At 43.7% G+C, this 11,300-nt stretch overlaps 1 protein-coding gene across 1 annotated transcript; it reads left to right on the top strand.

Moving 5' to 3' along the window:
• The first annotated feature begins 1,486 nt into the window (after nt 1–1,486).
• On the top strand, nt 1,487–6,604 carry LOC310829698 (uncharacterized protein). The gene is made up of 3 exons (XM_083708434.1): nt 1,487–1,868; nt 2,682–2,803; nt 5,263–6,604. Exons 1-3 carry the CDS (start codon nt 1,857–1,859, stop codon nt 5,867–5,869), a joined length of 741 nt encoding a protein of 246 aa, XP_083564560.1. The 5' UTR covers nt 1,487–1,856; the 3' UTR covers nt 5,870–6,604.
• Nucleotides 6,605–11,300: the final 4,696 nt, after the last annotated feature.

Raw genomic sequence — 11,300 nt, 5'->3', positions numbered from 1 at the left:
CTTTTTGGAGTGCTTCCTTGAACTGTGACAATGCCTCTTGTTTGCTTGACAGAGGATGAAGAGATGTTATGTGGGAAGTAGAAACCTCTGGCTTTTGCTGGGCTGAAATGTAGCTTACTGTCCGCATGGAAGAGTCACATCCATTGCTCCGCCCGCTGTTGTCTTTAGCCACACCCATAGGTACCACTGGGATGTGACCCCTGAAAAACTATGACCCTTGGGCTGAAAAGGGTTCCCCCTCCCAATACAATGTGAATCTTTTGTTGAACTTTTTGTATGGATGATGAGATGTGCTAGAGACTTCAGATGGCTCTAACAGGCAGGAGAAGAGGTGCATGAAGCTATGCCACTGAGTGTGTGAATGAATGATTGTTGCAGAAGAAGGCTTATGCTGGGCTGAGTACAGATGACCAACTAAGAAACAGTAACTTAGCACAGTGTACATATCATAATAAGGTAAGCAGGCTATCATCCTGCCAAGTAGTGAGAGAGATTTTGCTGATCCACAACATTTCCGGTTACAAGTGGATGTTTGGTGAAATCCTTGGTTGGATGGAGTGGAGGCCAGGATTGTGGCATGGATACTGAGGCAGAATCTTGCACGGACCAATTCTTCTTGTTTGTGTAGGAGCACAGGTTTTTGCATTACAATGTACAGAGCACAGAAGTAATGTGATAGGATTGGCATAGGGAACCTATGACTGTATCACTATCATTGGGCTACAGCTCTCATCAGCCTCAACCAGTACAGCCAATGGTCAGGGATTATGGAAGTTGTAGTCTAACAACATCTAGAGGACCACAGGTTCCCTATCTCTGTGGTAGGACTTCCATATGGGTGTGTTGTGGGAATACACAACCACACAAGAGAGGATGTGAATCTCATGCCTTAAACATCAAGTGGTTTACTGCACAAGTGAAAGAACTATCACCTGACTTCCCCCCTGCAACTGTTGGCTCCTTTGTGATTTTCCCTTTCTTCCATTTCTTATACACCCCCTTCTTAACTCTCAGCTCATCTGAAAGCTCCTTATGCAGCCACACTAGTTTCCTTAGATGCCTCCCATTTTTCTTTCTTGCTGGTATTGATGTACAGTGGTACGTCGGGTTAAGTACTTAATTTGTTCCGGAGGTCCGTTCTTAACCTGTTCTGTTCTTAACCTGAAGAACCACTTTAGCTAATGGGGCCTCCCGCTGCCGCCATGCCGCCAGAGCATGATTTCTGTCCTCATCCTGAAGCAAAGTTCTTAACCTGAAGCACTATTTCTGGGTTAGCGGAGTCTGTAACCTGAAGCGTATGTAACCTGAAGCGTATGTAACCTGAGGTACCACTGTAATCGCTGACCATTGACCAAGAAGCCTAGGGGTAATGGGAGTTGTAGTCCAGCAACATCCAGGGACCCAAGGCTGAAGTACACTGCTGTAGAGATGCAAGTCAGCAACTGATGGACTGTTTTGTTTCAGTACCAAGAATCTTCCCAAAATGCTGATGCAAATGTATTTGCAGTCTAAAGAGCTTAGCAAACAATATTTGGGTTCCCTTCACAGTCATTACACGTTGCAGAGGGATGATGTGACCATAGGGTTTCTCTTTCAGTTCTCTTACCAAGAACAGAAAGAGTTGCAGGTCCTCCCTGCCTCGTGACAATTTCTTCCTGTAATTGGTCAGGTGTTTTTTTTTTTTAAAAAAACAAAACCTGACCAACTCTCTGTTTTGTGATTGGCACTTCTATATACAAGGAGGGGTAGCCAACCTTTCCTAAGATAAACAGAATAGCTAGATAAAGAGCAGGTGAATTATTGCTGTAAGTGGGAGGAAGACCATCTTTGGCTGGGAGACAAGCTACTTCCTTACCATGGAGCAGACAGTGAGTAACTCTGTTACAATTTATCTGATATGCCTCTCTCAAGCTTCTGTTATTATTGTGGCATATAATACATGTTATGAATAAATATAACATTCATACCAATAAGACATTATCATGATTCCTACTTACAATACAAGTAGGAATGTTGATAATGCTTCATTGAACTTCATTGAAAAGAAAAAAAACAATAGTATAATTCTGCAACATTAGGATTTTGATTTAATATCTATGTGCTGCTTTCCTGACAACAAGGTTGAGCTCCAAGCAGCTCAAAACAATTAACAGCTTACAAGATGTAAGATGATTAAATTTAAAGACAAATATTCAAGATTTACAGTAATAAAATTAAAATACAATGTAATCGTTTTAGAACTGGGATCTTATAGGTATATCTTATATCCAGATAGCATTGCACCCTCATGTAGCTAATTAAGGAGTAGGTGTATGAAACTGGAAATGCATAGCTTGGGGATATTTCTGGAGCCACTATTGTCACTTGAGTCATAAGAAGCCTCATTGGCATGGAGTGTCTTCTATCAGTTTGGGCTGATGGTCCAGCTACACCCCTATCTGAATGTATAGCCTAGCTTCTGCAGTCTAGCTCTGGCAATCTCTACCAGTCTCAGGGTCTCCACCCACTACTGCTAGCCAGTTAGATCAATTTTCTGGATTCTCAGCTTCCCAAAGACAGTCACCATTCAGGCAGCAGCTTCCTATGACCCTTCCAAAGGCAGGGAGTGGAGCAGAGTGGCTGGAAACACCTAGCCAATGACGCTACTCTCAATGTCCTCTCTTTTTGTTTTCTTCTGACAGGCGTCCAGAAGTCGGTTGGGTTTCAGCCTGTTGAGTGTGACTTTCCTGCTCTGTTTGACAAGTGGAGCCTTTGGGTCTATAGATCCAGACAAGCTGAAGGCAATCATTGACTACATCAGAGGGTGAGTAATGTTTTGGATCTTTCTGGGGCTTTCCAAGCAAGTGTTCAACACATTTCGAAAAACCCCTCAAAACAAAATCATGGGACTAAAACAAACAAAAATGTTGGTATTCTAGCCAAATAAAGCATTTTGCTTTCATACTCATAATAATTTACATGTTAGTATATGTGCTGCTGAAGCGAGCACTTAATAATTTATGTTTTGATTATTTCATACAACATGGAGGAGATTGTTTTGCTTCATGTTATGAGCTTCCCTTGATGCTGATGCTGCTACAAGGTGGCCTAAGATAAATGTGTGTGTGTTATATGTTTGCTTTCAAAGGTCTGCCCATGTGGATTTGTTCTGGCATGCGTGCTTTCACATTTTGTCATTTTTAAGTGATATCAGGGTGAAGATGTTGGGGAAGGCAATATCATTATCACTGTGAATATTGCAAGGCACATAAAAACTTGTACAGTAAGATGCCTGTAGAGGGAAGCACTGCATAGGGATGCGTGAGCATGTTGATTTCAGGTTCTCTCAGTTTCTCATATGGGTGTCCTAGCCAATAAGGACCAAAATAGTTGCCTGATCTTCTTTAGCAAATTATCCCCCTGTGTGAACCGATGTCTCAATCAGAATAGCATGAGAAACATTGTACAGGTGGTCAACCCCCTTTTTAACAGGTACAATGAAGATGCCGGGGCTTTTGTTTTTGAGTCCATTTATGCATGGGATGCAGAAAGAGAAGATGAGGTTGTGTTGAGGGCCTGGCAACACATCCAGAATGCCCCACTATTTCGGTGCTATGCAGGTAATAGAGCCTGCATCAAATGTTTTAACCATGACCAATCTGATACCGACAGTCCCTGCTTGGCCAGTTAGGGAAAGCCAATGATAGAGTAGTGCCCACCTAGGGATTGTAGTAGTGGCACTTAGCATTTTGCCAGCTGGCCTAAGAACCAAAGTCACCCCTTCCTCATTCCCATATTCTTATTTCTCAAGATTGAGCATTACATATGATCTTTGTAGTCCTTTGCTTTGCTGTTGAATCAATAAAATCTTTGGAGCATATCACAAAAGCTTCTTGTCTGTTTGCTGCTGCTTCTTCTGCTGTACCCTATAGTGTGAATAATCACCCACACCTACAGAAGAGATGTGCAAAGTCATGTGGGGCTGTAGTGTCCACATTGGGGCTGTTAACATGCCCATGCCCATGCCCATGTGTGTTTGAGAATTCAAGGTTACAATACAATCCAGTGCCCACAGCTGGCATAAAATTTAAAAGCCCAAAGGACAATTTGCTGCAGTCTGGAGAAGCAACCTAAGTTAAGGAGAATTCGTTGCAACATTGCAATGTCTCTGAAAATCCAGATGTTATATCCTCAGTTGCTAGATTCTGCGCTTCCATGATGGACATTCATTGAAATATGGCTTTATCTTATGCTGGTCTGTGACCAAAATAAAGTTTGTTACTGATTGTGATGTCTTGATCTGAAAGACTAGGTCAAGGAAGGGGAGCCCTGGGATCATTGTTGGTGGGGTGCTTGGTTGATCTGGAATTCAGAGCATGTCCCTAAACCCCTTAGCTTAACTCAACAGGTCATTATAAAATAAGCACAAGCTCTTGCAAGGGCACAGAGGAAGAAATTGTTGACATAAACTGGCTGCCCACACATACACACACCTGTGGGTTCTTAATTAGCATTTGTGAGCATAAAAGCCTCCTTCCCAACTGATTCAGCCCTACTGATAAACTAACCAGCAGTGGTTTTGCAAATATTAAGAAAAGCACCCTTGACTTCTGTTTTGCCTCCTATTTCCACATGTGGTGGGGATGCCAATATGTGTGTGGATTTTGGAAGGTTATGCTGAAATAATGTATTATTATAATAACATATGTTGTTGTTCCCAATGTTATTCTCAATCTTTAGTGCTTGCACTATAGGCATCAACTTTTGCTTCCACACTCCTGATGTGCCACAAATAATGTTGTAAGCATGTCATGTGTACCTTTATAGCTCTGGGAACTGAATCAACTTGCAGCCTAACCTACCTCACGGAGTTGTTGGAAGCACACTGCACACCCAGACATACTGGAGATGTAAAAATACACATATTGCATATAACAGTTGGCAAAACTAGCTGCTTGTTTCAGGATAACTTTTTTAAAAATAAAAACACCCACAATATTGTTTTCCTGCCCAGTAACAGCCATGACGCTAACTAAACCCGACTTAATTTTTTGAGAATCTTTGTTGTAAAACCCATCTCTGTCCTGGTATATTAGCAGATGGTGGTTAGAATTTGTTTATCAGTCGTTACAACTATCACATTACCAATAAAAAAAATCCTTCCATCTCACAATGCCTTTCTATTCAGCTGCCAAACGTGGAAGTTCAGTTTGGAATACTCAATGTTAGTTTTTGCTCATTCAGTGACACTCATTCCCACCATTTTTTGGTGATCATTTCTAGGTACGGCATTAAAAACATCCATTATGCTGTGGCTATAAGACTGGATCATACATACTGCGCGGAACCTACACCAACGGTCTTGGAGACAGTTTTGCCCAGGAGCAAAATGCAGCAGATGAAGAATGCTCTCGACCACAGGAATGGAATATATGTCCCAAAGCCAATAGGAGATGTCATTGCAGCTAGGCCAAGATTTACCCGTAGTAAAGAGCACGCGGAATGGCGCTTGCTGACTGGAGGCCAGAATAGCCCTGTAGAAAGGATCCTATCCAATAAAGACCAAAATAGTTGCCTGATCTTCTTTAGCAAATTATCTCCTTGTGTAGAACGTTGCCTCAATGAGAGTGATGCGAGAAACATTGTCCAGATGGTCAATCCCCTTTTTAACAGATACAGTGAGGATTCCAGGGCTTTTGTTTTTGAGACTGTTTACATGAAGGATACAGTGAAAGAGCATGAGGCTGTGGTGGGGGCTTGGGAACACATCCAGGGTGCCCCCCTATTCCGGTGCTACAGTAGCAACAGAGGCTGCATTAAATGTTTTGATGACAACCAGTCGGGTGACAGAAACCCCTGCTTAGGCAATGAGGTAGAGACAGAAAGGTAGTGGGAGAACAGCTGTGACACCTGATATTTGCCACTTGGCCTCCTGGGCTATATATTGCCCAGATAAGCAAGGTACCTCCTCCAATCCCAGACTTAGTTGATTGAGCATTGCATGTTATATGTTATCTTTTGTTGTTTATTTAGTTCTCTGCCGTTCTGTTCAATAAATAATTGTTCAGAGCACACCACAATATATTATCTTTCTAGCTGCTTATGGTATTTCCCTCACTTTGGAGCACTGGACGGTCATGAGGACCCACAGTCAGTCGCCTAGTGTGTGTGTGGGGGGGGGACAAGGGGGGCTGTGGCCCTGGGCACAGAATCTTGGGAGGTGCAAACTAGGCATGTGCCCGGTGCACGAGCCCCCTGGGTCAGTGCAGAGGATGTTCTTCACCTCTGGGGTTGCCCCGCTCCTGCCCACCATCTGATTGTCAACCTCTGTGCGCTAGGTGTGTGTGGGGTGTGTGTGTGTGGGGTGAAGAGAACCTTCCATGGCCCGCCCCCACCCACCAGCCGGTGGGTGGGCACTCACAGTCTGGACACAGACAGAGCATGGAGGGCGCTCTTCACCCTTTGCTCCTGCGCCCCAGCCAATGAGCACCTGCTTGTCAGCTGACTGGCTTCTCAGGCTAGATTTCCCTTAGAATCAAGTCTCTTCCCCTACCCTCACCCCTGCTTGACCCTGGTGTCTGTAGTCATATGCTTTGCTCTTGCATCAATAAATGTTCAAAGCAAATCCCAAATGCTTCCTGTCTTTTCTTCTCGACTACTTCTGATGTCACCCACCCCGTGCTCACCACATCTGGCAGCTGAGACCTGTGGATTCATGAGGAGCTGCAGTGCCCACTATTCCTCACATGAGATTGATGGAATGGTTGCATGTTTGCACTAAGATTGAGATTTCCCCCACATTGTTTGATTCACAAATAAACATTTTAGCATGCTTGGAAGTCTTCGTCCCTGTCTTCTGTTTTACATATAGATGATATCCAGACAAGTGCCTGGAGGATCAGTATCCAAACAAGACCCAAAACCACAACATCCCTAAAAGCCTAAGCTTCTTGTCTTGGGATCACTAAAATGCAGTATGTTTCAATGGAATCAGTTTACAGATTCAGACCCTAACCCTAACCCTGGCCTACTCATGCAGAAGAATTAGTTGGGAATGAAATGGTGTTGGCAGAATGGACTAAACTAGAATGGAGTGTAAGGGGTGTGTGTGTGTGTGTGTGTATGTATGGGTTTAGCATACTTTTCTAGGCAAAAGATTGTACTGTCTGTATCTTACCAGCTCCCTGATTGTTCATGTGCCTCCTCTTACTCATATATTTCCTTCTGTAGTTCCTCTCAGCTTCTACTCCTTTGAACCTCATGCTTGATTGGTTGATTAATTAATGTCCTTCTTGGAATTAACTCCATTGTATCCCATAGCATTGCTGCATAGTAGGGATGTAGTTAACAAAACACTGTTGCAAACCCTCCTTGACCCTTTCAAGTGTAATTGCTCTGAGAAGCAGCACTGGATTTAATTGGCAGGTTCTGCTTGTTTCTCTGTCAGGATCCAACTGAAGCCTTGTTATAACTTCCTCATGGTCTAGTATGCCTATTGTCCCTTGGTTTTAGTCTTTTAATTTAGGCAGCCAGTCAGAGATCAGTACACAATTTATATGAGAATTGTTCGTGTTTGAGAAAAACATACAGTTCCTGACATCCTGCTTGTGTCCTTGCCAAAAGTCCACTGAACAATATTGTTTGAACAATTCTGTCAAGAGTACCTTTAAAAAGAAAAGAAAAAGAAAGGCTTACCCTAGTAGCCAGGTCTCTTATGGTGTCACAAGTCTCATTGAGAGCTGCTTCCCAAACAACTTCACCCTCTTTGAAAGTCTTAAGGGTTTGCAACATACGAGAACCATTTTAAAAAATCTAATTATTTCTCATTTGGTGCATAAAAAGGTAAAGGTAAAGGGACCCCTGATCATTAGGTCCAGTTGTGACTGACTCTGGGGTTGTGGCGCTCATCTCGCTTACCAAGCCTAATGTAAGTTACCTGTGTGTGTGTTTCATCTCTACAGCTGTTTTGTGCTGCAACGTATGGAAGAGCAGTGGACTGAGAAGGCCATGAAACACAATTAGTTTCGCTTTTTGTCAGCTTTATTTGAAGAGGCCCAGAGTTCTTCCACAGCGTTTCAATTCCCAGAGCGACCTGTGAGAGCATCACAAACAAAAGCACTCCACGCCTGTGGGTGGTGAAGGAAGAGAAGGAGAAATGACCCATTTATCACCTTTTGTGTTTGTGTGGCCTTCAACTTGTCTTCAGCCTGTCCATTTATCACTCTGACCTGTTGGTTGGAGTTCCAGATGGGTTGGAACATGGTGGGTGGAGGGGACCTTCTTGCTTTTTGTTTTTTTTTGACAACTCCCCTTCTGAATGGATAATGCATCTATTCATTTCTGGTGTGCAAAGCAGCTTGGTTCTTTCAGGTTCCATACATATTCACTTCTTGCTCCCTTCAGCCTTTTTTTTTTTTTTTGGTCAGCTGACCAGTTTGTAAACTAGCTAAATTGAAACTGTGTTGATTCCTCTCCGTTTAACAGCTGTGAAGGTAAATGATCACAAATCCATGTCGTTTGCTAAACTGGTGTGTGGGTTGAATCCAGCAAAGTCATTATGAGTAGAGTGACTTTCACAAATGCAACAAAACCTGTCCTCCATCTCCTCCCACTGAGTGCCCCCCAGAACTTCCCAAAATTGTTCTTGAGGGCTGGGGAAACTGCCAGAGCAGGGTTTTTTTGGGGGGGGGTGTGTGTGCAAGGGATGAGGAGGGGGAAGTTCTGTTCTTTGAGCAGAAAGTGTTCCACTCAAGCAAGGACTTCCTCTAAGATATAAGTTGTGTTTGTGTATGTGAGTAAATCAGCATTATTTGTAATGCTGACTGTAGTAAGAGTTAACTGTAAAGTTAGTCCTCTGCAAAGGTTGCAGGAAGTCAGGCTCTGTGACCTTGGAGAGCTGTTGCTTGACAAAGCCAGTCCAAGTGGGTCAGGCACAGGTGTTCATCCAAGAGGCAGGACAAAATACAAAGCAGTGGGCAGAAAAGTAGAGCACAAACTTAGATCAGGCAGGAAGTGGGCAAGGGATGTAATGTTCAGGCCAAGAAGAAAGTTCTGAAGCTAATACTTTATAGACCCTGATGGCCAGGAAATGGTCCTTGCAGTCAGTTGATGGAATGCTCAGGTGGGTTCCTACTGCAGCCTAGATCATGTCATGTAGTGAAAACAGAGCACTCAAGTGCAAGTTGTAAAGCACTTAAGCCTCACAGTCATCTGCACTGGAACATAAGAAGAGCCAGCTGGATCAGGCCAATGATCCAGCTAGCCCAGCATCCTGTTCTCAACCATATGCATGTGGAAAGGAAGCAGGACCTGAGCACAGCAGCACTCTCCCTACCTGTGGTTTCCAGCAACCAGTATTGAGATGCTTCTGAAGATGGAGGTAGCACATAGATATCATGATTAGTAGTCATCTGAACAGATGCATGTCATCCCAACGCTGCCATGCCACTTTTAGCTATATTTATCCTCCTGCACAATCACGGTTCTCAGTAGAAGAGGGAATTCTAATCAAGTCCAGTTAAAATCTCCCTGCAGCCTTTCATGCTTAGCACAGGAAGTTCAGGAGAGAGGAAGGAGAAAGGGTGCTGCTTCCCTTCCTCTGTCTATCTGAGCACACGTTTTTAATGTCTGATGAGGGTTAATGGCTACTGGTTCTGATGGCTTTAGGCTACTTCCAGCATCACAGGCAGAATATCTCTGAATATTAATTGCTGGGGAACAAAAGCATGAGAGAGCTCTTGCCCTCATGGCCTGCTTTTGGGATTCTTAGAGGCATCTGGTTGGCTATTGTGTGTGAAAGATTACAAGGGCTTTTAACTGAAACGTCACTATATAACTATATTACACCCAACACACACACACTGACAGGACATGCAGAAACTCTCTAGATGGATAAAGGGATTTCAGCACAAATACCACTTGCAGGGAACCACAGGTGGGGAGACTGCTTTTGCACTCAGGTCCTGCTTCCATATTTCCCATAGACATCTTGTTGGCCACTGTTGAGTACAGTGGTACCTCTGGCTACGAACTTAATTCGTTCTGGAAGTCCGATCTTAACTTGAAACCATTTTTAACCTGAGATACCACTTTAGCTAATGGGGCCTCCTGTTGCCACTGTGCCACCAGCACGCGATTTTTGTTCTCATCTTGAGTTAAAGTTCTTAACCTGAGGTAATACTTCCGGGTTAGTGGAGTCTGTAACCCAAAGTGTTTGTAACCCGAGGTACCACTGTACGGGACACTGGGCTATGATGGCATGATTTAACAGTGCTTTTCTTTTGATATTTCACACCTGAGTTTCTGTTTCAGTATCCAGGCGATACTATCTGTTTGCCTAGACCATGGGTAGGCAAACTAAGGCCCGGATGCCGGATCCGCCCAATCGCCTTCTAAATCTGGCCCGTGGATGGTCCGGGAATCAGCGTGTTTTTTACATGAGTATAATGTGTCCTTTTATTTAAAATGCATCTCTGGGTTATTTGTGGGGCATAGGAATTCATTCATTTCCCCCCTAAATATAGTCTGGCCCCTCACAAGGTCTGGTGGACAATGGACCAGCCCCCTGCTGAAAAAGTTTGCTGACTCCTGGCCTAGACTCACATTTGTAAACACATTTGCTTCTTATATCATTAGCGAACCACACAGATGAGGCAGTGGAACAATGTGTTCTTAAAAGAAAGGGACAACATAACTGGCACTCTCATGCTAGTGGCAATGCTCTTTCACAGTATTAAGCCGATATTCCCAAAGCTGTCAAGAACCATTTTAACATTTATAAACCTGCCCCTTCTTCCCTCCTCACACCAAGCATTGCCTGCCATCACTGAAACAACCTGAGCGTTTCAGTCTCTTCTTTTGAAATGGTCAAAAGCAGTCTCTTTCTCAAGTTGCATTGCAACAGAAGAGATATGTATTCACACAAGAAATGGCATTCATGATGTGCTTTAGTAATATAGTTCAGTTGTATGGCATAACATTTATGATACCTGGCAGATGGCCTTTTGGCAGTCAGAAGATTGCTCTTGATAGGATACAGGAATGGCTGGAGCGGTGACTGGGGACCCCGTGGCCCTTCAGAGCTTGTTGACCATGAACCCAGACCATTTGTCAAGCTGGTGGAGGTTGATGGAAGTTGAAGTCCAACAACATTGGAGCGCCACATATTTCCCATCCCAGGCTACAGAGTGGCTCAATGTAACTATTGGGAAATTAACGGATCTCAATCCATCCTATTATTCCACCATAATCATTGGTCTGAGGTGACCTGACAGCTCCTGGAGAAAATGGCAAAAAGCCTCAGGTGCTCTGTAGGAGAGGAG

Source organism: Podarcis gaigeae (assembly GCF_964106915.1).
Source record: "Podarcis gaigeae genome assembly, chromosome: 13".
In the NCBI taxonomy this organism is placed as follows: domain Eukaryota; kingdom Metazoa; phylum Chordata; class Lepidosauria; order Squamata; family Lacertidae; genus Podarcis; species Podarcis gaigeae.
The sequence above is the reverse complement of the archived record's forward strand: the minus strand, read 5'-3'. Positions and strand labels throughout refer to the sequence as shown.